Raw genomic sequence first — 27,548 nt, 5'->3', positions numbered from 1 at the left:
TGGCGTCGTTCACGTGCGATGCTGCTAAGTGGATGCCTCTACGCTTTACCGGATCGACGGAGTATCGTCCGACATTCGAACGTTGAAATCAAAGTTGGACAGTCAGAGTCCCTCCCTTGTTAGTTCAGGATTATCTCGTGCTCGGTATGCTCGCGGTGGCCCTCGGTCTCCGGGGCGCCAAGGCAAAAGGGGACGATGAACGACTTTGGTTTCGGTTGGTGTGCGCAGGCGGTGCGGGACTTCATGAGGACGGAGTGCAAGTGCCACGGGCTCTCCGGCTCGTGCACGGTGCGCACCTGTTGGCGGAAGATGCCGCCGTTCCGCGACGTGGGCAACCGGCTGAAGGAGTCGTTCGACGGCGCGGCCAAGGTGATCCCGAGCAACGACGGGCACAGCTTCATCACAGAGGGACCGACCATCAAGCCGCCGGATCGGTTCGATTTGATCTACAGCGAGGACTCGCCCGACTTCTGCAAGCTGAACAGGAAAACGGGCTCGTTGGGCACCCAGGGTCGTCGCTGCAACTCCACCAGCCAAGGTGTCGACGGCTGTGAGCTGTTGTGCTGTGGCAGAGGTTACGACACCCGGATCGTCAAGGAGAAGGTGAACTGCGGGTGCAGGTTCCGGTGGTGCTGCGAGGTCACCTGCAACACTTGCCTGGACAAGAAAACGATCAACACCTGTCGTTGATCCGCACGTTCCTCTCGGCTTGGCACTCTTTAGAATAAAAAAAAAACGTTGTTGTAATATACGCGTCGTGCGCGGATCGAGTCGCGCGTTGATGGCGGGACGAGTGGTAAAAGCTCGTCTCTCGCCGTTCGAAGCTTTCCAGGTATCTCCAGCTGTTCGTTTATAAGGATTTCATCGCGCGCGCGCGAGAAAAGAGATTCTCGCTTTTCCTCGCTTGCGTCCTCCGCTCTCGAATTATATCCGACTCTATTCTCTTCTCCCCCCCACACGCGGGTTTCTGTACATAAGACTGAATCGAACGAATCGTTTATTATACGTACATTGTGCTCCGTCAAATAAAAGCATGTATCCTCGGCCACGAGAATTCTCGTTCGTTACTCCCGATCCGCAGACGCAAAACCACGATACTCCCCGAGACATCGAACAGACCCGGAACATACATGGGAGGAGGGAATCGATCCGGTGAAACGAAAGGTAAGCGATTCCGCGAGCGACTCGCGCAAGGAGGAAACGCCCGCGGAGAGAGTCACGGGACGACGCGTGGTGCGCCGCCACGACCACGACACGAAGAGATAAAGGATGGAGGAGAAGTCGCCGGGGAACGACGAGAAGTTAGGAGGCCTCGTATATTAACGCGTCTTGTAGAACACAGGCTTTTAGCTGTAATTCGACCTTGTACACGAGAGAGGTCGCGCGAGCAATAAACAACCGGTGTCTACATCTCCTATAAAATAGTTTTACGGCGAGACCGAGGAGAGGAATTTCGCATCGTCGTAAAGCCGGAAAGAGGAGGCGCGCGTTGCTCCGCCGTCGCCCTCGCCTTCGTCTCGGCCCCGGCATCGTATCGCCGCGTTTCGGCGATAGCGGAAGCCATAAACTCGTCGGAGAGAGAAATCTTTTTTCCCCCGGACTCGCGCCCACCGTTTATTAGACGTGAAAATTAGCGTGGTCGGATGATGGACCGTGTATTCGGGTCGGGCCCTGGCGGGATCGTTTCTCTCAACCGATCCTTCTCGATCGTTCTCCGGGCAATCGACGGCAGAGAGAAAATTGGGGGCCGAGGGAGGAGCAATTATTATAGAAGTTGGCGCAAGCATAATCGAAATATATGAATGATCCTCCTTAAGAACTGTCGTTGTCGCTCGGTGGTTAACGAGCGTGACCAACAACGTTCAGCCAATAAGGAAAGTGCAGGGACTGCATACTTCCGAGGAGCGTGTAGTGCGTAGTATATGAGCCTTTTGTAGCATTCCTCGGCGTTCAGTACTTTTCCGTGCGTTTGCGTAAACACGGTTGCAGCAGTGTCCAATTCATTCGGCACGTATATGCTCGGCCGTAGCGGGCAGAAAGGGTTAACCATTTGCGGTCCGAAGTATGTTTTCTCCCTTTTATTTCAGAACTCGCTTCAAAATCATATAACTCAATTATATTCCCATATGTAGCTTTGCTAGATCATTGGACACAATAAAATTGTGGCATTATGGATGAATACACTGTAAAGTAGTAGAATAGCTAATTACTGGGGCGAAGGTTAACGTCGAGTTTGGCTTGATATGAGACCGGAAAGGGTTAATATTTGGGACCAATCACAGAGCGCGCCATCTCTCTCTCTCTCTCGCTCAGAAGGATGGATGGGCAGGTCGGTGCGGCATGGTGGGCCATCCTCGGATCGAGGGTCCTCATGCTCGAAGAAAGTCGTTCGGAGGGGTTAAGTAAAAAGTTTAGGATCTCGCCTACACCCTCCAATTTAATACGTGACGCGGCAGAGCAGAGGAGAGAAGAGAAGAGAGGAGAAGTGCGCGCGAGAAGAGGCAGCGTAAAAGGTCTCTTAATAGAGAGGTCGACCTCTGGAGGGTACGAAGGTGGTGAGCTGCAATTAGCCCCACCAGCGATCCGGGCTGGACCGTCCGGACGGTCCGGACTCGATTAGCCCATGGCCAGGAGATTGGTCTGCTCGTAGCGGGCTGGGTGGTCCAACCGGGGTAATTTTCGGCTGCCGTCGACGTTCCCCTTTGAGGGAAAAATGGCCCCCCTCCGAAATTGGTCCCGGACGTTACCGCGTACCTGTGCGGCGCATCGCGTACTACAATCCACAACGCTCTTCTCCCTGGCCTCTGCATATAGCCCCATCCGCCATCTTCGTTCATCCTGCTCCGCCCTCTTCGCTCCTAGGCGAGGGGGGCGAGCCCCAACATCCAACATCTTCCGGTGGTAATTCAATTTCACCCGGGCAGAGACGTTGCGCACCGGTTATTACGGTCTAATGAAAACATCGCCGCTACGGAACGATGCTCGATTTACCGATTACCGTGTTTGCGCGCTTATTAGCCGTCTCTTTTTCCCTCACCCTGCTCGAATCGGCCGCGAAACAGCGTCACGGAGTAAATCTCGACTGGAAGTAAAGGGTCGCTCGTCGATTTGAGGCTCGAGGGTCGAAGCGAGTCGCGGTTAAAAGCATCGAAACGGCTCGTAAAGCAGAACGAGAAACGAGCCGGGGGTTGTCCGCGGACATTCGGAGCGACGCGGCGCAACGTAGCGAATGGAGGGCGCGCGAGCGAAACTCTCCCACGGAGAAGGATCGTTCGGCACCGTTCCCGGAACGATTAGACGCGGAACAATGGTTGCCCGCGGAACGCACGTGGGTCGTGACGGGCGACAAAACCGCAAAACGCGACCGTGATTAATCGCCGTGCTCGCCGTCGCGGTCGCGACCGCTCTGTGGCCCGCTTCCTCGACTTCGTCTTTCTCCATCCTCTCGCGCGACTCGTTGTTTTCTTCTCGGTTTGTCCGAAACTCGGTTGGACCGAGAGCAAAACTGCGAATATCCGGAGAACGACGAGAGAGAAGGAAAAACGGAACGAACGAGAAAAGGAAGGTGGGAACGGACTGCCGGTTCGCGTTTAGACGGTGCAAGTCGCGAGTGTACGGAGTCAAGACATCGAGGCGGCGCCGGAGGTGGTCGGTCGTTCGAGCCGGCCACGCTGCTCCGACGCCAATATTAATTAAACGATCCCATAAGCGCCTAACAAACTGGCTGTACGTTAGGCGGTTTATTGGAGTCCCCGAGCAGGACGTTAAAATGTTCCAATCTTAATTAGGTAGGTGTTTACAGGAGGATAATTCCACGGGCCTTAAGCCGGTGCACTATTCACCGTTTGTACCGGACGCGGGCCACCGGCCACGAACGCATCTCCTCTCTCTCTCTCTGTCTCCTATCCTCTTCTCCAACACGGGTTGCTTCGAATATTCCTCGAAAAGATATTTACTCCGATGCGGAGACCGACGTTCCCTCTTCTCTCCTGGTCGTTCCTCGTCGTCGTCGTCGTCGTCGTCGACGCTGTCGCGTCGTCCTGGTTCCCTTTCGCACCCTTTCCTCCGTCCAACCCGAACCACGAAGGACAGTGTCGCGAGGTAGGTGGAGAAGGTCGTTGAAATCTTTACGGTTCTTCCAGCTTCTTGGAATTTCTTCGACCGCCTCTCTCTCTCTCTCCTTTTTTCCCCACGTTTCTCCCCCTGGTCTCGACGGCATACTGGTCTTGCGTAATTAGCTGCGAGCGCGTTCTTTTCTTTCGTTTTTTCGCTCTTTTTCTCGAAAAGCGGAGAGCAACAGGGGCGGGACGACTAATTTTCGCTTGGAATGCGCTTCGGATAAGCGACCGCGTCCACTCCCTTCCTCTCTTTCTCTCTCTCTCCCTTTCTCTGTTTCTCTCGCAACCGAGATGGCCGATTATACCTGGCCCGTGAAAAGATTCGCGGAGATCTAATTTTACTCCTCGCCTCGGGTAACACTGACCAGACCACGGACCGCGCGAACGGTAATTCGCGTCGGTTCGAGAAACATTTAGAAGCGGTTAGCGTTCACTCGCGGCACGGCGCGATCCTCCTACGACACGGGCTGCGCGTTCGCTGTCCCGAGAGGCCAGATCGGGAAATCGTCGATCTCCGTGGCCTCCGGTGCCTCCGTACTCGCCGAGCTCTCGGATCCTTATCGCGGCCGATCGAGCCTCGGAAACGATTCGATTCGCGGCGACGATTTACGGGAATCGTGGAAAATCGGTTACGGCGAACGGGCAACGGGCAACGGCCGCGTCTCGCGAGGAAATCGTAATTTCTTTACGGTCGAGAGCACGAGGTGGACTCGAGCCGAGCCGAGCCGAGGCGAGCTTGGCGTAATTATCGAGTATGCGGTATCGGTGAGTCCCTTTTTAAAAGAACTTTCCTCCGGCGCGTTGTGGCGAGGAATTCGGTGTTATCGGCGCGGTAGCATGGCCTCGGACGAGGGAACTCGACCGTTTCGCTTCTCGATTTATCTGTGACTAGAGACATTTTAAGAAATCCACAAGCTGTCCTCTCCGTCGAGCACTGATCTGGCTCTACGAGTCTCTTCGACGAATCTTTCGGTCCCGAGGGCAATTTCTGCTCGCTGGCAGAGCGGAGAGCGAGCGAGAGATTGTAGAGCAGAAAAGGAGGACCGTAACGAGATTGGAAAGCATGCTAGGAACAGAGAAGAGTCAGAGGCAGAAGCAGCAGGACGATAAATATCTCCGTGCGGTCGCGTTGCGAGCACACGACATTGTAGGCAATGGTCGTAAACCGACGTGTTGCTTACCCCTCGCGGCCCGCGGCTCCTCCGATCCCTCCTCCCTCGCAGGTCCCACACATCGGTGTGTGTTTTCGATGCCAGATTATACGCGCTGGACCGTGGCACCGACAACTTCATCCGCGGGGCGCCTCTGATTTATCCTTATTAATAAAACTTTAAAGTGCTGTTAACATGTGCCGGAGGGTGGCGGTAACGGAGAACGCGCCGCGCAGACCCAGGAGAAAGACCGAGGCACGAGGAGGGTCGGACGACTCGGGCTGGACAACGAGCAGGATGAAACGAGCCACGGTCGGGAAAGTATTGCGCTTCCCCCTTGGTCTTCGTGGGCGACCAAAGTTTCGCCTGGTTCCCGATCGATTCCGAAATATCCCTTTCGATCTGGCGTTCTCTTATCGCCGCGTTTCAAACTTCCGTCCTAATTGGGCGCAGCTCGTGTCGGCGCGTCGACGCAGTTACAATGAAACGTTTTAGAGGAGTCTCGTCGAATCGGATTTGGCTCGGCGGTCTCCGGAGTTTCAGGAAACCGGAATTTTCTCGAGAAAGAGAGAGAGAGAGAGATGCGTAGGACCGCGCGGCGGAGGAGACGCAGAGACGAAATCGCGATCGAGGAATCGGCGAACGCGGTCGAAAGTTTCTCCGGCTCGTCGGAGCACACGCATGGTCGCTCAGCGGGGTGCTCGAAACCCGACGGCACGGGGGGCGAGGGATCGGGGGACGGCGGAGGGGTCCCGAGGATTCGAGCAGCGCCTCGACGAGATATCAGGCATTATTAAAAGTACATAAACACCGCGAGGTAAAACGCGAATTATGGCCCGGACTGGCTGTGAATTAAGGAGGGGCGACGACGGGGCGATGAGAGCACCGGATAAAAAGAGCCATTGCGCGAGCTTACGCCTCGCTACTTCCTTTGCCCCCGGATCCTGCCTCTCGCCGGCGCGGCGTCTCTCTCTCTGCCTTCGTCCTGTCTTCTTCCACCCTCTCCCCATCTCTTTCTCCATTTATTTATCTACTCGAAAGACCGAGGCTGCTCGGTCTCGCGTCCGTAATTCCCGTTGTTCGAGAAATCGAGAAATCGTGAGATAAGGATCCCGACGCGAGAAGGGGATCGCTGCGAGAGACAGAATCGTATCGCGAGGATTCTGGATTGCGTCGATCAGTCCGTGAGAGACGAGGGACACCGCGCCGCCGCCGTGCAGCCCTAATGAAGCCGTTTTCGTGAACGGACCACCGTTGTCCCGCGGGTGGGAGCGTGGATCTTTTCTTTATCGCGAACGCTCGATCTGAGATCAACGTTCAACTCCGTATATCCGTTCGATCGGGTATCGATTCCCGATGGAACTCGGACGTAATTCACGATCTCCCGTCGTCCGAGGTCCTCCTCGAACGCGCAGACCCGCTCTCGATCGTCGTCGATATCCTGCCGTGCGCTCGCGCGCGCGCGTATCGATTCTACCTCCGATACCGATCTCGACTCTACCTCTGCTGATATCGTCGACGCACTATCGACCACTAAAAGGAAACATTTTTTGGCGTTAATCGTCAGACAACGCGCGACACTGTCTGCTCGGTTATGACGATTCACGGGGAACGAAGAGCGCCGTGTCTCAAGCTTGTCCCCCCGAGTTTTGGCTCATGTCGCGCGTCCACCCACGATCGGGAGGATATGGATGCGAGCAGTTAGTCGGCGGAAGGGTCCGCGACAAGCTTGAATCATCGCGAGCCTCGCGATAACGCGACCCATGAGCCCGTGGCCCGGGCCCGTTCTGCTTGACCGACATATATGTATATGTTGGTGGGAACAGAATGTCGATGAAAGCATATATTGGGGATTTAGTGTCGATTTAACCTTCCGTCGGGCGCAATATCTGGGCCGCCGAGTTCGGGCGCAATGTGCTTGACGGGCACACATTCAAAAAACATGATAAACACCTAATTAAGTTCATTTATACAACTGCTGTTAGGGAAATACTGCACTTGGTGCCGTCTATACTCGTAGGGCCACCCTTTTGGGCCCTCCCCAAGGGTGGGGGTGACTGAGTCTCTTGTGTTTTCCAGATACTTACTTGCTACCCGAATCTTCGGCACTGCGACTTTACGATACGATCTGTTGGACCTGGGAGGCTAAGTTGAATGCATTGGTTGAGAAACCTTCTAATCGTGCTAAAATGTGCCACATGTTGGCTGCAGACCGGTCTATTAAAGAAATGGCAATGGGTTATCTGAACAAAACTTGAATATCTTCCCGTATTGACGATCAAAGACAATCTAAGTGGGAAGGATCCTTAGAGCACGTCAAAACAGGGAGAGGTACCTAAATGTTCGCGCTGTGCCTCTCAGATCGGTTGCGCCCGACGGAAGGTTAAAAGATGAAGGTCACCGTCGCCCGAGTAGAACGAATTTCGAGGACCTCAGCTCGGTCTGCTTCGATCTCGCCATGTCCTTTTTCGAATTGGAATCGATGGACTGTGCGATTTGAAGGAAAACGCGGAGAGCCGACGGAGAACCGCAGGTGCATTCGATGTGTACACTAGAATACTAGCGCGAGGATCGCTAGAGAACGTTTATTGCACGGGGACCAGTGGAAACAACCCCTCCTCTAGTCGCGTCGGTCCCATCTCATAAACGGCCCCGTTTTACGATCCCAACGGTGGTTTTCGCTGCACTTTTTGCCGCAGTGCTTACCTACCGGTGAGGAGGATCGGAAGGGCAGATGCCTCTCGTTCTCTTTCTCTCTCTCTCCCTCTCCCTCTCACGCTGTCCATCGGTCTTGTTCTCTGTCCATCAGCAGCTTGCTCGATGGAACACCTACCGCGATAATTACGTGACATTTTGTTTTGCGACCGCAGGGGATTTTTTCCTCGCCTCCGTTCCGACCTCGCGCGTCCCTCCGAATGGCCGAAATCACCGCTTCTCTCGCCTTTCGCTGAAGGAACACCGCTCTGAACCGGGTCCTCCTCGAATCGCCGCGCCGTGGCAAATTATTTACCCGTTTTAATTTCGGCCATTACCTTCAAATTATCTCGACCGCCGACCACGAGTAGCCTAATTTTTATCGTCGTTGGACAGGGAGAAAATAATTTCGATCCCGCGTTACCTCTCTCGGAGTCGTAAACCAGCGGAGAACGCGCGAGTCAGAAATCAGAGAGCCGCTCTCTCGGACACACGTCGCGCGGGGACCGGACCCGGAGAGCCGGAGAATCCGAGGGCCGACGAACCGTCGATTAGGAACCTCGAATTATCCCCGAACGATTCCTAATTATCAGGAAATAACTCAATAAAGGATCGAAGGATCACCTATGTAGCGCGGGCCATCGATAAAATATCAATTTCGATAATGGTCGGTGGGACGGAGCAGGATCGTGCGAGATCCGAGGGGGAGCGGAGAGTGCGAGAGAACGAAAGAGGAGAGGACGATTTTGACGCCTCTCTTTCGCGGCGGCCTTGCGACGTAATTACGAGGCTCGCGGAACACGGCGGTGGGTCCAGCTGTAGGCCCTTCGGCCTCTTTCCCTCTCTCTCCCTTTCCCCTCTTTCTCCTTCTCGTCGCCACTCTCTCATTCGGTCTCAACGATCTCTCTCGAGCCTCTCTTTCTCGGACGTCTATCCTCGATCTTTCTGCGAGTTGCTCCACCTTTCCCCGGCGATCTCGGATCGATCCAATTTCGTGGTCGCGAAGCGTCAGCTCCTCGCGGGAGAGAAGAAACGGTCGCGCGATTTCTGCGTCCGCGAGTAATCGGATCGGATCTCGTTCGTGCGTTCTTCCGAGTGAGAACAAAGAGAGAGGCACGGATACCTCTACAGTCGACGATCCGAGCGGTGTATGCTAATTTACCAGGAATCCCTGTTCTTCTGCTTCTTCTTCTTCTTCTTCTTCTTCTTACTCTGCCGTTGCTGCTGTTGTTGCTGTTGCTGCTGCTGCTGCTGCGGTTGTCTCTCCTTCTTGTTCGTCCAACATTGGACAGAAGAATGAGTCGAGTCCTCGGATGACCAGGTGGTCCTCTCCTTGCGCGTGCACACCCGAGTGCTCTCGACTTTTTCCCTCGCTCCGCCTTCGCTCCAGATGATCTCCGTGTCGCGTCGCGTCCCATCGAATCCACACCGCTGTGTCCTGCTACACGCAACCATTCGCTCCGACCATCTATCCTATATCCAGAGAAAGGTTTTCCTTCGCGATCGCCCGCAACAGTCCTCCCTCCACGAGTTCAACCGTGGTGACACCGATTTGCTCGATCCCGAGCGTAAACGCTCTCGATCCGCCAAATAAAAACCGCGCGGGATCTTGACCTCTCAATTTGACGGAGCGGGAACGAACACTCTGCTCGAGCGCTACTCGCAACGTACATATTTTCAATATCGTGAAGCCATTAATTACCGAGTGGATCGTGTGTATCGAGCTCTCTGTCTCCGAACGGACCTTCCTCTCTCGCCCTCCTTCGACTACTTAGGTGGCCGTCGCCGACCGCATGATGTATTTCGGCGTTTTTGCTCGACATTAATAATAACGTCGCTCGGCCCCGGCCTCCGTTCGGGGCCCCAGGCGCGCTCCTCCGTTGAAAACGTCTTTTCTCTCTTCGGTCTCGCGCACGGAAAGGGCACCGTCTCGTCGGTTTTCCTCTTTCCGAAACATAGCTCGCCCACAGGTAGACAAGCTGTTTCATTGACGATTGGACCGACAGTAACTTTCGTCAACACTATGTTTTCATCTACACGGTCAAATCATCGACAAATGTCTCCATTGACACGGATTGGCCGACATTAACACGGTCAAATCGTCAATGAAAACAGTGTCGGCCAAATGAGTTGTCGACCAACCCAGGGTAACCCGACAACTATAGTCTGTCCGATGAACCGAGGCAATGAACTAGCTATCTGGCAGTTCCTGGCTATCTGAGAATATCGCGTTAAGGAAATCGCAGCTTAACGCGGAGCAAAAATAACAACAGCCCCCGTATAACGCGGTGCGAGTCAATCTGATTTGTAGTAATTTCGAGTTTCCTATAACGAATTAACCGCGTTATAGAAGGGTTGACTGTATAGGTTTAGGTCTAGTCGCGTCGCTGCGCCGCGCCGGGGGCGGAAGGATCGTCGAAACGAGCGCATCGCGCGAATTCCTCGCGCAGACGTCGAAGTCTCAGCGAGAGGAGGAGTAAAAGGGGCGAGAGATAAACCTAGATAGGATAGGAATCTGGTTGTCGATGAACGCCGAGGAACACGGTGTACGGAGAATCGCGATCTCGTGCTTTCGTTCCCACAGTCGACGGGGACGTGGATTCCGGAGGAGATTCCCTTTGCTCGTTCCGCGGAAGACGGTCGAGCCTCGGCGAGGAGAGCCCAGGGGTACAGGGGGCTAAACGGACTGCTCACGAGAGAGAGAGAGAGAGAGAGAGAGAGCCTTGCACGAGCGAAACAGAGAGAGAGAATGAGAGTGAGAGAGAGAGGAAGGGAGAGCTGGAAAGGGGGAGCGCGAGCGCGACCACGCGCAAATTCGGCTACCAAAAGGTGAGAGAGACGGACAATCGGCGAAGAGCCCTGTAACATGCCAAAACACCGATAATTCGACCGTGTGGTCTCGAACGTCAGCCGATATTCTTTCCCACGGATGACCCTCGGAAAGGACGACGAGATCCAGGACCCGCCAAAAGGGATTCCTGCCATTCCGAGAGGGTATGCCCCGGCGAAGACGTCCACGACCCACCTTCCTCTCAATCGCAAAAACGATAAATTAGTTGATTTACTCGCCCGTTTTTTATCGGGAAATAATTCCTGGCGAGGACGAGGCCTCTCGACCGTGGAAGATTAGCGCAACAGGAAGCACGCCGGACTTCTTCTCCCACCCCTCGCCCTCCTCTTTATTCTCCTTTTTACTTCCTCCGGCTTCTTTCGTCCCGCTGCTCTCCGTCCCCTCGCCTTTCCTTTAATCGTTTACTTTTAACCTTTCTCCCTGGCTTTTTTTCCTCCGAAGAGATGCAGACCCCGAGCGTCTTCTCTCGCGAACCACGGAGAAGTTTAAGGGTTGCTGGTGGCGACCACGAAGAACGGATAAAATCCGAGCAGCGGGAAGACATGATCTTGGCCGGCACACGACTCGCGGCCGATCACACGCGCGCGGCATCCCTGATGGGACTGCCGCGAGAGCCCCTGTCTCTCGGGGGCCCTCGATTGTTAACCTCGTGGACAGAATTTCGTATTCGTTCGGCATAATGACCGAGCCCGTCGAAGAAGACGGATCCTCTCGCGAGACCGTGAGAGAACGACCGGTCCGCGCCGCCGCCGCTTTTGCACGCTCGGCCTGTTTTTTCGTGATCGTCGCGCCGCTTCCGAGCCGTCCCCGATTCTCGCTTAACCCCTCGCCGCATAATATCGAGTCGGACTCGCGATGAAGATTTCAAGCGGAATCCGTTACCTACGTGTACAGTTACTCCTTTCTTCCGTTCTTTCGTTGACTAACCCTCAATCGCCGAGATGAATTCCTACGTATCCGAATGGCTTTTCTTCGGACAGTAAAACCTCAAGCTAATTCGGCTTGCATATTAACACATTACATACCCAGCGGCGGTCATTCCATAAATTTTGATAGTCTACGGCCCACGAGATTAATGCCTACAATCATAAACGAACAACTCACCCTCAATGAAGTAGTCGAATAATTCCGTTTGCGGTTATTGTGCAAAAGATTTTCAAGCTTTCATTTGGTACGCCACAATTATTGAAAAGACATATGACAGTAATAAAAATTTCTGAATGGCCGCCATACCCACCGAATCTCAACCCGATGGACTACAGCGTGTGGTCGATTTTGGAGGCCAGGGCCTGTGCTCGGCCCCATAAAAATTTGGAGTCATTGAAAAAATCTCTGTATGTACCAGGAGTGGGACCGAATGACGCCAGAAGAGCTGCGGCCCATTGCCGAAAATTTCAAAACACGTTTGAGCCTCTGAATCGGCTGAAAGGGTGGCCACTTCGAAACTTCTTAAATATATGAATACTAAAGGTCTATTTTATGGTTGTTATCATTTGGTTTTTCAAAATTCGTCGATCTGACAGAATTATAATAGGAAACGTTTAACTCCGTTATTTCTTATCACCCTGTATATTGGCAGTCGAGAGCAAGCGTAGAGAAACACAGAGGTTCTACTCATTGCAACCGCAAAGAAAACTGTACGCGAAGGGTAGGGGGTTGAACGGCACCAAGGCGGTGTTCTCCATTGTGCCTCGGAAGAGCCGAGAGGAGACTGGTATCGCGATTTCGGTCGGCTCTCTTTCTCTTCGCGCAGAGTCTCCGGAGTGGACGAGATTTGTTGGTCCCCGAGCGACGGGAACGATCATCGCTCGGCCGAGATTTTCATCCAGCCAGCACAGAAATTGGCACGCGCTGGTTCCAAAGGTCGGGGTACAACGGAGGTCGGAGGCGGCTAGCGGCAAACTGGAGGCGTCCTCCGGGATCCGTCGGGCATTCCGGAGCGTGGAACGAGCTGCACGCGTGACGGCATGCGTAATAATAGTAAAACCGAATGAATTCGGGCCCGATGCTCCGGTGTCCTCGGGTCGTGCGAGTCCGCGGAGGGCCACGAAGTTGGGAGAGGCGAGAGGGGCCACGAAAGCGAGAGGAGCGCAACGGGTAAAAAGCCGAGCTGCCGGAGCCGGAGCTCGAAGCCGGAGCAACCGGGGGCCAGAGAGCTCTCCGCGTCCGCAGCCGGTGCTCGAGTGACCGTGATGGAGACGAGGGGGTGGTCGGCCGAGATCAAAGGGGCCGCCGTGAGAAGTGGCCCGGCTGCCCAAGATTCTTGTCTGCCGGGACACGCTGGAAGCCCCTCGCGCACCAAGAATTTGTTTTAGTATCGCGACGAACCTACTACCCTTCTCTCGGTGCCACCCGATTCCTTCGAGAGTGCTCTCTCGGGGTCTCGCGCGTTGCGAGTCCGACTCGGAATCGATCGAACGTCGACGATCGAGCCTCGACTGCTTCGGCTTCTCTCGCTTGGCTCAGCTCCGTTGCTTCACTGGTTCTCTGGTTCTCGGTTCCTCGGCTTCGGCGGTCTCGGTGTCTCGCGTACGAGTGGAAATACCGATCGTTAGAACGGGGAGGGACGAGGAGGACGAGCATGGGGCCGAAAGAAAGCGACGGGGCAATGCGAGGGAAAAAGGAGCAAGAGAAGCGGGGGGCAGGGGCGGCGGGAGTGTCGGAACCATTAGCGCGGATGCCTGTTCGTATGCGGTCAGAATCCTTTTATCCCGTACAGAGATTCCTGCGGGATTCCTGCGTTCGTTATCATCGCGTGCAGCAGCGCGCGGCCAACGAGAAACGAAACAAGGTAGAAACGTAGGAGGATGGAACACGATGGGAAACGGCCGCGGGGGAGGAAGGCCGGGCGGAGAGAAGAGGGGACACGAAGAAGAGATGGGGTACGGATGGGGAACGCATGGGGAACGAGAGGCTGCCGCCAGGGAGGGAGCAAGAGGAGAGTCGAACCAGTCTTCTTCGGGGCACGGGCCTCCCACGATATTCGCCCGGCGAGGAGTTATGAAGTCGTCCGACTCCGGAGAACCAGTCGACTATATTTCGCGCGGGGAGAGGGATTCTCCGCGCGAGTACGGTCTCTCTCGTCTCCCCGCGCGGAAAATCAGGAGAGGGTACACAACACACGCTTCCATAACTCGTCAAGTTTCAACTCGAATGCACCTTTATTCGCTTTCCATATTTTCTCCTCTTACACGCTCCGTCCCGTGTAAATTACAAAAAGAGCACGACCGGGACGACTCGTCGTCCTACTGTTGTGCGTACAAATGCGTATCTTAGTCACCGTTTTCTCGAGGGTAGAAATCGTCGAGGCTAACACTGGTCTAAACGGGTTTTCTTTTTTCTAAACCTAGAATACAACGCCGCGCGATCATCAACGGACGCGGGGTGTCCGCACCGAGAGGAACGGGGCTGGGAGACGTACAAAAATAATTTATCCGCTCGCGCGCAGAGCGTGTCGGCTCTTCGTCCCGAGAACGTCGATTATGTATGTACAACGAGGCCTTCTAGCGCGATTGTTTCACGAGAGAACGCGGTCCTAAAAAATATACATATAGATTTTTACATTCATCATATATATTTATACGTTTTTTGTATTTATATTTATATCTTCATTTATATATATATATATATTTATATAGCCGTACTATATACGTATATACAAGCACGCGGTCCTGAAGACCGGAATAAATAACGAGTCTAGTACGCCCCGCGCGCGCACTCACGAGAAACGGGGGCGCGTGGCACGAGTCCGAGGCCCGGGATTTCGTGAGCGAGCGTGGATCGGCGCGGATGGGGGGATCGGCGAGAGAGAGCCGATCGACGAAATCGACGCAAAAGTTTCGCCTCGGCGGATGAAACCGCGAGCCCTGGACGCTCCCCATCGCTTCGATCGTCAGTACGTGTCCGTGGAACGTCGTAATAAATACATGAGAGAAAAAAGAACCGTGGTAGCGGTTCGTCGATAGTTTCGCGTAATACTGGGAGAGGAGAGCTCCCCGGTCGGCCGAAGGCTCCGCCACGCGACACGGCTCGACGGCTGGTCGCTTGGCTCGCAGGGTTTCGCGGTAGGATCACCTGGACCAGCTTGTCTCGGACAATGGCGAGAGTTTGTGCGCGAGAGACTACGAGAACGTCCTTCGCCGGGAAGGAGGTAGTCTCTTCGTGGAGTAGGGGGGTTGAAGGTGGCCGTCGTGGCGGACCTAGTAGCACGTGTGTATCGTCTTCTTGATTCTGCAGAGCTGGCACTTGACCTCGCAACACCAGTGGAAGGTGCAGGCACACCTCTCGACCACCGTCACCTCCTGGGTCTTGTAGCCTCTGCCGCAACACATCAGGTCGCAGCCGTCAACGCCCATGCTGGTGTCGTTGCACTGTCTACCGTGGGTCCCGAGGATACCCAGCTTCGGGTTCTTCTCGCAGAACGGCGGCGACGGCTCCAGGTAGACGAGGTCCTTGGGCCCGGGCGGCTTGTGCTCCGGGTTGTACGGTTTCAGCTGGAAATTGTACCGGTGTCGGCGACCCAAACCTTCCCGGTGGCCGTGCACCGAGTTGCTCGCCGAGTTGCTGGCTATCGCGTTCCCATTGCCGCGCACACGGTCCGCGTTGCTCACCATCACCCTGGACGCACCGTCGAAACGATCCTTCAGATTGTCGCCGACCACGCGGAAGTTCGGCAACCTCATCCAGCAGGTCTTTACGGTGCAGGAACCAGACATGCCGTGGCACTTGCAGTCCTGTCTCATCTCTGAGGACACGTGCTGCGAAAAACAAAACGTCCAATGCCACTTGTCCCTCTCTCTCTCTCTCTCTCTCTCTCGTTGAAGAAACGAGAAGGCGACAGTTCTCACTGTTAACACTTCGCTTGCCGGAAGCCTGTTAATAGGCTTTTTAATGACTGAGCTTGTTAAATAGCCACTTCAGATGAAGTTGTTGCATTAAATTCATTTTAAACGTTTGTTGAACTCTGAATGGAATTAGTGTCACTTTTGAACAATGTATTATTAACAGTAAACCTATCACGAGGGGTCAAATGACCCATTTTTGATTTTTCATTTGACAATTATTGAGATTCTAAAGGCGTTCTGATCAACATTTGTCTAAAATATTTTTCTGTCAGATTATCGCAAGTACTTGAAAAATCGTGAAGAGTGTTACATCAGACAAAATCGCACAGAATATAAATCAATTTAATTTTGTTATTTGTATAATGCCGTACACATTACTCACTTTTGATGGTCGGTAGGTTTAGTGTTAAAAAATTCTCAACTTTGAAATCCGCGACTTTGAGAAGACTATAAATTTTTAAATGTTTTCGGCGCAACGGTTCGATCGTTTATTACGAATGATGAAGCAACTTCGCTAATTGTCAAACAAAATCAACGTTTCGATCCTAGTTTGGATCTTTTTCAAGATTTATTTGAATCGCGTCTGTAAATTAAATATGTTTTAGTTGATTTTGTTTGACAATTAGCAAAGTTGCTTTATAATTCGTAATAAACGATCGAACCGTTGCGCCGAAAACATTTACAAAATTTATTATCAGCAAATACGATCGATAGAAGAAACAAATTTGAGAAGACTATTACAAATTGCCGGTAAGTAAAGCGTCAAGGCATTCGGGTGTAAGCAATGTCCTGGAGGAATAATTTTCGACCGCCAGCCAAAGCTAGCTGCAATATTTGCTAAACGTTGCGACACTTCCACCCAAAAGCCTGAACAGTGGGAACTGTTCATACAGTTTCTACTCGACATAATTGCCGAGCCGTGAGAGCTACAAATCTCCGAGGAGGCGACACTTACCGCTCTGCCGGCTTCGTTATTGTGTAGATTCATCTTCTCGCGGAGGTTTCGGCCGCGTTCGCCCGTATCGACGAATTCGCGGGAGAATTTGAAGCCGTATCCGATGTTGTCGGAGCAGCCACCCCATTCCCAGTCCCGAGAACCGGAAGGCGCTCGCGACTGATGAGTATAGTCGCAGGAGCACGACTGGATGGTGCCCTCGCTGCACGCTCTGGCGATGCTGTGAGTCACCGCGGCGCTCGTGATCGCGTAGATGAACGCGGTCTCCCTGCAACCTGCAATCAGACAGTTAACCTGAATCCTTGCCGCGCGGGACATTTCTACGATCGATCGATGGAGCAAATATTCGAGGATACGCAGAGATCGCGGATCCGCTCGCTGCAGGACAAAACTTTCGCGGCGGTCGGTATCGTGGGAGGTGAACGAGCGAGCGAGCAAGCAAGCAAGCGAGCAAGCGAGCGAACGGTGATCGCAGAGAACGTCTCAATCCTTCGGCGTGGACTACCTGCGAGGGTGCAGGTGTCGAAGGAACCCGCTACGGCCCGTGCAACCAACGAGGAGCAAAGAAACAGGAACGAAGACAGAACGTCGGAGAGGAGGGAGAGAGGAGAGAGGAAGCGCGACCTTAACCCCGAGTGGGCTGACCCGAGAGGCACCTCGACCTTATCTGCATAAGGCGCAGGTGCCTGCCGGCACCTTTGCGACCTGCCGAGAGAGCTATCGAGTCACAAGGGGGAGGGGCCGTTTCGCAAATTGCCGCGTTTATCGCTCCGCAGATAACGTCGCCTTATCTCCGATGCGTCGCGTCGGTTTGTCGACCGGTATATCGAGACGTCCATGTTCGAGGAATGGCTTAGGAGAGGTCGTTGGATCGTAGACTCGAAGTAGAAAGAGAGAGAGAGGGAGACTGTACCTTGGGACACGGCCAGCAACGATATTTTCGTGGACGGTAAAAACGCGGCCCAGGCGGGAAAAACCTTCGGTGTACGAAAAATGAGACGTCAAACGGCTCTCGGTAGCTGAGAGAGATAATCGAGCTTGTCCAATTTCGAAGCGAGATCCTGGATTCGTCACGAGTGTTTTCCGCGCGCCTCGGCAGCCTCGGTGGGCCCGGTTTGCGTGCGCACGCTCGCAGGGAGCCTTCACGGCGAGTCGACGGAAGAAAGGCGCAGGACACCCGAAGAAAAGAGCACTGGGGAGAAAGAAACGATTTTCCCTAATCCCCGAGTCGTCCGAGGCGAAGACGAGTCCCTTCTCGGCTTCCGAAACGGAGGGGCGCTCGCGTCGATCCGGGGGATCCAAGATTTACGCCGTTCCACCCTGAAACGTTGACCTGTCTGGTCGAAACGAAGCTTCATCGGTCCCAGATACATATTATTCCCTCATCATCCCACCGTACTGGCATGACCGAGAGGATTACACGGCCGGTGGGAGTTTTTCTCGCGAAAACAGACCGTCCCGGCGAGAAAGAGAGACCGACCGAGTCTTTTTCCTGTTCTCGGTACACACCTGGCGCGACTTTTTCCTACGGAGATCTTTTCTCCGAAGCCGAGGGCTTTACGATCGTCGAACGGCCGAGATAAGCGCTAGGACGATTCCCAAGGTGAAAAATCGTTATCGAGAGAGGACGCGGAGAGTGTACCGGAGAAAAAGAGAACCGTACGCTCGATAATCCCGTGGAGATCGGTTGTTTGTTCGCGCGGTCGAGTGGCGCGCGTTCCACCCCGGTCTTCGACTTTCGGCGCGTGATAAACGGTTTGACGTTCGGTTTATCGGCCCGTGCAAACAGCGCGAGCAAGGTGTAGACCGTAGGCTGGTTACCGCAGGACAAACATCATCGATGGAAATTCCTAGACTGGCCCGAGAGAACGGACGAGAGACGCTCACGTACCTGTTTCTGTTCGGCCCCGGGCGAAACGTCTCTCGGCGTTTCTTTCGAGACTGGGAACCAAGAAGGAAACGGTTCGCGCTTGCTGCGAGATAAGACTTTGAGAACAGAGGGAACGCGATCCGGGGCGATACCTAGCTCGAGAAGAGAGCGCGACTCGTCAGCTTCGAGATCCAGCCGAGCGACATCGCGACAAAGGCGGACGTTTGTGTCCACGCTGAAATTCCAGGACGATTGTATCGCCGGAAATTATTGCTACCGCGAGCAGGATCGTACCGAAAGCGCCAAGAAACAAGAGAGAATCTCGCGACCGGCTCGAAGAGAGAGAGAGAAGGAGAGAGCGAGAGGGAGAGAGAGAAAGAAAGAAAGAGAGTCGTGCGACCAGCAACGACATCGATCCACGAAAAACTGCATCGACCAGCTCGTGTCGTTCGAATGCGAGAGCGGTTCCGTGGTTCGCGCGAGGGGGCTGGGGGGCGCGAAAACGCGACCGCCATATAGGCCAGCCTCCGTACCGCGGGAACTCGTGCGTCCAGACCGTGGAAGCAAACAAGATGTAAAAATCACGGAGTACCGATGGTCGGGGGCCGGCCCATTGGCTCGCGGCTCACGTTTTCGCAAGAAATCGTGGCGTGCCGTCGACACATGTAGCCCATCATAGGCCGCGATTTATGGCGGCGTAACGCCGTCGCAAAAACCCTGGACCGGGTCTCCGTATAAGACGCGACCCGCGCCACGCTGCTCCACTATCGATCCAATTTATTTATTCATTTATTTATTTACGCGCTGGCCAACCTCCGTTGTTAACAACCGAGCGCTAAACTTTCGGCTCCGCTGATCTCATAATGAAACACAGAGTCACAAGCACATATTGTAAAAGAACAATCATGGTTCGTGTCTCACAGGTTTACATACGACATGCTCCGTTATAAATGAAGAATTTTGCATTTTTAAAAATGTCGTTTCCTTCGAGATTCGTTTAACTTCCGTCGTGCACACTTGTATATTTTCTTAAAGCAACAATGAAGTAGTTAACCGAATACAACAGTGTTGTACGCGAACCGCCCCCGATTGGATTGCCTAGGGTGCGTTATACCGGATGCAATTTTGGATCGCACGTGACACATAATGGTCGCCTAACCGATGAATGCGTCCGATCCGCTCTTCCAACAACGAACTCGGTCAGACGGCTCGATCGCATTCAGACGAACGAGGGATCGTCCACGTCCGATCGCACACGCAGGTTGTTCAATTGATTTTGGTATTTTCGTGCGACGATGCGATCACTCTATTTGTCTCGATGCAACCGAGCCGTCTGGCCGAATGCGAAACGCGTTCTCGAGGGTTCCACTGTACTTTCGCGGCTCCGCGCCAGCTGCAACGCTTTTTTATTATTCCTTTCTAACGCGGAAGAGTAACAGCGATTCGAAAGTCACGAATCTCGAATTTCTAAATACAGGTGGAATCGATATATCGTGATGGAATAAACGTCGCGCCGTTTACCGATCGTGGGCAACCGGTTCCCGCGGTTCCGTAGATTCGTGAAATCGGCGGAAAACGCGAGCGTGCAGCGGAGGTTCTCTCGCGGGATTCGCAGTTTACCGAGCAATTAGGCTACGGCTCGGGTTCCAGGCTTCCAGGGTTCTCGAGGCTTTCAGGCGTTCGAGGCTCGCGTGGCGCGAGGCGTGAGGCGCGAGGCGCGCTTCGCAGGCGCCGAGAACCGGCGAACGAAAGAAGAGGAGAGGAGAACGAGCGAAACCGAGGGTAGAACACCGATGCGGTAGGTGGCTCTTGGCGGCGAAATGATTACAGGCCGCAAACCTACTCACTACCAGCTATAATATCGAGTACAAACGCCTCCAAAAGTATCGCGCCGCGCTCGGAGAGTTCGGACACGAGCCCGCGAAACATTCGGATCCTCCCGGTCATCCTTTACCCAAGGGATGTTTCTTCGTGGAACGCGACGTAATTGTACGTGAAGCACGAATGCCGAGGACCGGAGATTATTTGTGGCTTAGAAGGGAGGACGACGTGTGTGCGACACCGAGCATAATCCGGAAACGACCGTTTAGGCCGACGCACGACAACCAGTCACCGCGATCCCCTTTTCTCGATCTCCAAATACAGATGAGTACGCGCGAGCGTTACGGATCGACGATAGCGATCTGCGTGCGCGAGCCGAGCCGAGGCTCGTTTAGATCTAATCTCGGAGAGATCGGTTCGATGACAAACGATACGGTCGCTGAGAACGAGAGAACAAACCGGGGACAAACGAAGAAACCGGTCCCCTACTCTCGCCGAGAGAATCGCAAAGGGTGAAAGGTCGAGGCCTCGTTGCCGGCCGAGAGGAACGACGAATCCGTTTACGGCTCAATTTTCACCGGGACACACGACAAAGACTCGAGGGTGTTCGCTCGTTGTTTGTAAATGCGACGCAACATTGTCGAAGGGGATTCGAGGTTGCTAATAAGGCCACCGTTACGGTGGCATCTGCGACTATCAGACGTTTCACGGTCTATTCTCCCGATCCCCTGATTTCATCGTGTTCTACGGGTTAAAATCTATTAGGTTCCGACAAGGGGGGCGCGAAGATCAACCCCTCGATTTACGGTGCGGCGTTGCGTCGCGAAAGGGTTACGCTCTTCTACTCGCGCGCGCGTGCACGCGATCTCTGCTATTTTGTAACCCGTGCCTCTTTTTTCGGTTTTACTAGCGCGATAAGTGGCCATATGGGGACACTGGATGCGATCGTGGGGTGGGAGCAGCGGGCCGAGCGAAAAAGCTCGGCTTACAATCGCCTCGACGAGATCTAAAAGAGCCGCAGGGGAGCCAGAACTGGTACAAGAAGGTCCATTATCAGGTTGCAAAACATACATCTGGTCGGTGAGGGCACGTGCCCGGGGTCTTCGGAGCAAGGGCACGCCCCTTTTCGACCCCCTCATCCTCCTCGGCGCAGTGGCGCGGCGATCCTCGTCCCCCTGTCCTCTGTCCCGTGTCCCCTGTCTCGGTTGCAACCCTTCGAGCACCGACACCCTATCGTCCGCGTGTCTCGCTGTCTTCGACACTGTCCGCGAATCCGTGGTCGTTTGCGTAACTCGAAAAACAAAGCCGGCAGCTCCGTTCGCGTTCGCGATTTATGCCTCGCGAAATTATCGCGTACGGCTAACTAACCGTAATCCGGTTACCGGTACTTTAATTATGCGGCCAAAGGGTTAGTTTTCCTACGGTGCTTCACCAATCGATCGACTAACGATATTACCGCGTTGAAACTCGAGCACGGTGCGCCGCAGGTACAACCCGCTCGCCGATATCGTCACGATTATCGATCACGTGCGTACCGGCGATCGAAAGAGACAACGACCCTCTTTGATGCGTCTAGTCGCGTCGTGTACGCGACGGCACGTACGTGTCCAGGCATTCTCGCGCGATATCACCGTCGACGGATTTGTCGGATACAATTTAGACGATCGCGGAACCATCCTTCTCCTCCCGTCACACCTTCTTCTTCTTCTTCTTCTTCCTTCTCCCCATTCTACTCCTACTCCTCCTCCTTCTCCCCGTCCTCCTACTTCTACCGCGAGCGAGGTTCTCCTCGTCTCCGTTTCCACCGAAACTCGTCTCCTGTAAATCTCTATCGAGAATACCGGTTGTCGGACAATGGCTCGTTTTTTGGACACGAAACGAGTCCACTCCGTGGTCCTTTATTTCTACGTGTGTCGTATAGCGTACAGTCGGCAATCATTCGGATGGTCGTGGCGAGAGAAAAAGAAATATGCAACGATTCTCCGAGAGCAACGCTCGCTCGCCCGCAAGAAATCGAACGCTTTCCCCGGGCAGAGTTCCAATTAGCGGTGGTGATCGCGTAATTCTACGAACGATGATTGAATTCGATCCGCCGACGTTGCACGGTGCCGTTCTACGCGAGCCCGTCGAACATCACCGGCGGAAAAGAGAGGCCTCGGCTGCGGAATAGAAAGGAAAATTCTAACTTGTTTGTGTTTGCTCACCTCTGTCGACGATCTTGCCGAACAGATTTTTCCCACGGAGGAAATTCTTGGTGGAGCAGTTCCATCGGCGGTTGCGAAATTGGTGTTGGCACTCGGCGATTGCCTGGTTCGCGCCCCTTGCCACTGCCATTAGCACCCCTGGGTTTTCCCTGGCCAGTCGCCTCTGCTTTCTCCTCAAGGTCGCATACACCGTGGGATCCATGTGTAAAGACGCCGGTGACATCGGCAAGAAATTGTTCGGCTCTCCCGCCTTGGCGATTCCCCTGTGCAAAAAGAAAAACGTTATCTTTCCTACGAAATCGCATATACGCGTTTTGTCACGGATCAGCTGATTCGGAAGAGGGCGGGGGAGAGAGAGCGTGTCCAGGAAGAGAGATCCCTTTCGGAGCAATCGCGCGATCGGTATTTATCGAGCGTCCGTTCGACGCTAATTTCGTTCGCACGTAAAAACGACACTCTCCTCGGACACTTGAGGAGAGACGGGGAGAGACTAAGGAGACAGGGAGCAAAGGGAAAAGAAAAGGGAATCGACGACGACGAAGATGACGACGACGACGACGACGACGCCGGGAAGGGACGGATCGAGAGGAGGAGCGCGGTGAAGGATTAGTTCGAAAGACGAAACTGGTTCAACAGTTTCGGTCAACGGTAGCCTGAGTATATATAAATCAAGCTGCCGCGCGAGTCGAGTCCAGCCTGCGAAAGAATTCGCGTCTCGATCGATCGAGCGTCGCGCAGAAAAACGTTTAAGAGCGTTCTGTGTGCTCGCGTCCCCTCGTGGGAAGAACGTGCAAACTTTTAGAGGAAGGTCTCGCGCGCATCGTCCCAAACCAAAAACCCGTCGCTTCGAGATCTTCGCGACCCGCATCCGCTATTTACGATCATTTTAAGAGCAGATCGCGCGCGTGACAAACAACCGCTCCAACGACGCCTCTCCAGTAATCCGATCCGTGCTCCTGCCGAGTGAGAACGGTAAAAACAGGGGAAAAAAGACAGAAAACGTTTAATTATTTTTCCTGGCGCTCCGTTCCCGAAGTACCTCGACGCTCAAAAGTTTCGAGTTTACTCGCGGCGACGCAGCATTCTATTATAGATTCGAGCCGTTCGAGAACCGCGTTCGCGCGTCCTCCCCGGGACGAGGGCATAGTTGAGAGAAAAAGCGGTTTATAGCCTATAAAATGTCCGAGATTTTTGGAGGGTAGTGTAGCAGCCGCGTGTAGCGTGAGAGCTAGGGTCGAATCACTCATCGCCGACCATAGTAAACAGCTAATCGGCGTCGTTGCGACTCCGTCGTCGCTCCGTTGTCAACGACTTTCTTGACGTCTACCAGAGACTGGCAAGCTGGCTTGGCTGGCAGACAGACAGACAAACGAACGGACAGACGAGAACCCGGATGGGATACGCCACCGCGAAAAGCCTGCCGAGCTTTCTCGTTGACACTATCGGCGCGCCTCGTCTAAATAAACCAAATCACCATACACAGCCCTGTCAAACCGTTAAACCGTCAACGAACACGCAACCAGCGCTAAGCAATCCACGAAGCGATCGTATCGCTTCTTCGCCGAAATCCGCGCCTATCACCGCTCTCTTCGGATCGCTGCCATAATTGCTCGATGCCGCGCGTCGATTTCATGGCGTCATCGTCGCGTTGTTCCATCTCTCGCTTCGTCGATTCATTTGCGTCCTTGACGGATCCCGCGACGAATCACGAATTGTTCGCACGACGATGCGCTCGATAACCGATGCCCATAAACAAACGTCGCTTCGGACCGGTTAGGGTACGTTTATGTTGGAGCTGCGATAGAAGCTATAAAACCGTCGATCAGAGTGGCGATAAAACACTCGAAAATATCTTTCCTTCGTGTATATTTATGACGGTGTATTAATAATAATAGCGCCGTTTTATTCGCTTATTAATTTCTCTATTTACGCCGGTAATAAAGTTACCGGTGTCGGCGATAAAAACGGCGCTAACAGCGAAAACGAATTAATACAATTTGATTCTCGGCGCTCCGTATCGCTGCTTATCTAAAGAGCGTACTGTAAAACAATAGAGCGTATTTTCACATCGCTTTGATCGTTAATCGTGCTCCAAAATGAACGCACCCTTAAGTTCTCGTCCCCTCGTCCCGTGCTCCCCTTTTATAACACGTCCACGTGTTTTCGGAGCACCGAAATAATTGAAAGATTGCATCGAGATTGCACGAAATGCTCCGAAACGATCCGAACGTCCCTCCCCCGGAGAGCTGCCGTTGAAGCAAGCGAGATCTGTCGCGTTCGAGACGACGACATCGGCTTCAACCTGCTCCGGGATGTCACGAGTCCGAGCTGAATCGTCGATGTCTTTTTCAATCGGTCGACCGACTTGCTCTGCTCGTCCCGGTGCTCCTCCGGCACGACCTATAGCTAACACACCTCGTTTCCGATGGCGAACGAACGCGATAAATCCTGTCCGATCGAAGCTACCGGTTTTTTGTCGCGGTTTTTATGATTTTCAATTCGCCGATAGGAAAATTGCAGGGAGCGGGTTCGCTTCAGGGAAAAGAGAGATTCTAATTAGCCCTCGAAGGACGACGCAAGAAATCGACGTGTCTCGCCCCGAGGATGATGCAACGCGACGATATTCCGCAATACCAGTTGCAGAATCGATGTCCTTTCGAAAGGATTGTTCGGCGCGCCGTGTGACGACTGACAAAATACTCTATGGAAACTCGTTTGCCGACGAACGAACGTACGAGCGACGTCGACATGCTCGATGAACGATCGGTTTCGAGTACAAGGAGCGTGTACAGTAGCGGTTTAACGAATCGCCGCGTGCCGGTTCCGTTTTCCTTTGCAGCGGGCGACGTTTGTATCGGGTCCGCGATCTAAGCACGACGGGACCACCCAGAATCGGCGCCGCTTCTCGTTGGCAGGAATCGATTAGCGATTCCCCCGTTACCGCGAAATATATCGTTGATCCGCGCGCGATACGTCTATTTCGGGAACGCGACCGAACGGGCCCGCTCTCGCCGACGTAAATCCACCGAAAAGTCAATCCGCCTTTCGCCGCGGAGAGCCGCGATAAATTACTCCCGACTGCGAAATCCAGGTGGCTGGTTTTGTCCACCGTGCGCGCGCGTGCACACGTCCACGCGAATTTACCGACGTATTAGATTAATTAATTCGTAGGCAATAATTACCTGCGCGTGGCCGTGTCTTAAATCAACTCTCGAGGCTGGAAAAGCGGTCGAGCAACGGCTGATTTATCGCCGACGGTTTATCGTTATGTGGATATTTCCGTGACTGTCTCTTTCGGTTGTAAACGTGTCCGTTGGTCCGGTCCGTCTAGCCTATCCTACATGTATAGCCGGTGGGACTGCGCGCGCGCGCGCGCAAGCGAGCACATACTTGCTCGATCGTGTACAGCGAGCATTATTTATTACCCGACTAATGAAGTTAGCCATTATCTAACGTCCATCCAACGTTTTCTTGTTCCTACGAGAAATCATTCGGCCGATCAAGACTTATGCACGCGCCGCGATTTATGATTAATGGAGTAATAAGAAGGCGCGCGCACGCCCGTCACCCGCGCGACCGATTGTCGGTGCCACCGTTCCCTCGGCGAAAGATTCGCGGGACAGGTGTTAGCGCGCGCGCACGGTGCAATTAAATTTCGAAAGGTCGATTACAGAGATTCGATCCGGAGGAGAATCGGCGGATCTACGTGGGCGTCGCGTTGGTAAACGGAAAAGATCGTACGATCCGATAGACTCACCACCACATGGATCCTCGTCCGCGGTTCTTGTTCCTGGTGATCTCGGCGATGCAGGCATGGATCGCCACCGCGAGGGCGCCGATGATCACCCAGAGCCTCATCTTCCTTGTGGCGCGAGACGTGTCCGGGATGATCGCGATCGGTCTCGTTCGAACTCGGCGAAACACCATGCACCAGACGTCTCACTCACCGAATTAGGAACATCACAGGTTTACTGTCGGCGGCCCGGAGATCGCGCACACAATCGAGACGTCGCCTGTCGTCGGTTCCGAACCGTTTGTCGACGCGACTGTTCGAGGACGAGTTTCGGTGTTCGTAGTCGCGTTTACGTTCGAGGAAACACAGCCCGGAGTGGATCACCGTGGACGGACGGACGGGTCGTGCGGGTGCTTTTAAATCATCGCCGAGGACAGTCGCGTGGCCGTTTGCTTGGGGAATCCCGGCGAGTAAGAAGCGAACGTGCGGTGCGGTGCCCCCTTGTCCAGAGACGAAGCAGTCGAGCGGTCTTGTAGAGTCGAGCAGCCGAGCAGCCGAGCAGCCGAGTAGCCGAGCGGAGAGCGGAGGGCAGTCAGCTGTCAAAGCTGGAGAGTTCGGCCGCAAGAACCGTAATGCCGACAGTCCGACAGTTGAGTGACTGTAGTTGGTAGCGGACGACGTCGAGAGCCTCACGGAAACTCACCCCCCAAAGGGCTTTTTTCGAGGGGTGGGTGTCACCCTTGCTGAGATCTCGCCGAATCAGAGGTGGTGGGAGAGGCACGGTGCAGCCGCCGCCAGGATACCTGGCAACCCTCCTCGAAGCTTTCTGTTGGCCTGTCGGCCCGGATAATAATGGAGTTGCTTCGAGCCCTGAAATCGGTAGTCGCCTGCCGTCCCGAGCACACGTTTCGGCTCGTTCCGTTCCGTTTTGCCTCGTTGCGCCGTATCGCGTCCCGATTTCCGTTTTCTGCTCTCTCTCTCTCTCTCTCTCTCTGGTTTACTCGCGGCGAGAATACGTTTCAAAATCAGCAACAGCAGCCAGCAACCGGTGCGCTATCGCTCCTCGTATCGAGAGAGCCAACGAAAGAAGAGCTGCGTGCTGCGCACGGGCGCGCGCGCGCGATCGATCGACCGATCGAACGAACGGACGAACAACCGGCGGAGCGAGCGAACGAACGTCGACCCGCGAGAAGAACGCCCGCCAAGGGGAGTCAAAGTGTCTTGGTCGTTTCCTTTTCTTTCGTTCGCGACTCGGGGGGTACGGCACCGCGATTCGAGAACCAATACCCTTCGACGGACAAGTATAG

The 27,548-nt window shown here is 54.1% G+C and overlaps 2 protein-coding genes across 3 annotated transcripts in view; one reads left to right on the top strand and one right to left on the bottom strand.

Moving 5' to 3' along the window:
- The window catches only part of LOC143208622 (protein Wnt-6), a 69,404-nt gene extending 56,347 nt beyond the window's left edge, over positions 1–13,057 (top strand). For both annotated transcript variants that reach the window (XM_076423175.1, XM_076423176.1), the window contains exon 5: positions 229–13,057. In XM_076423175.1, the coding sequence (XP_076279290.1) occupies positions 229–690 (462 nt within the window). In that variant the 3' untranslated portion in view covers positions 691–13,057. The remainder of the gene's footprint in view (positions 1–228) is intronic.
- Wg (Wnt family member 1 wingless) lies at positions 11,961–27,548 on the bottom strand. The gene is made up of 4 exons (XM_076423166.1): positions 26,266–27,548; positions 22,509–22,771; positions 16,614–16,888; positions 11,961–15,571 (listed from the first exon to the last, which is right to left on the bottom strand). Exons 1-4 carry the CDS (start codon positions 26,433–26,435, stop codon positions 15,014–15,016), a joined length of 1,266 nt encoding a protein of 421 aa, XP_076279281.1. The 5' UTR covers positions 26,436–27,548; the 3' UTR covers positions 11,961–15,013.

This window comes from Lasioglossum baleicum, chromosome 5 (assembly GCF_051020765.1).
Source record: "Lasioglossum baleicum chromosome 5, iyLasBale1, whole genome shotgun sequence".
Taxonomy (NCBI): domain Eukaryota; kingdom Metazoa; phylum Arthropoda; class Insecta; order Hymenoptera; family Halictidae; genus Lasioglossum; species Lasioglossum baleicum.
Note: the sequence above shows the minus strand (reverse complement) of the source record. Positions and strands in the feature narration are given on the sequence as shown.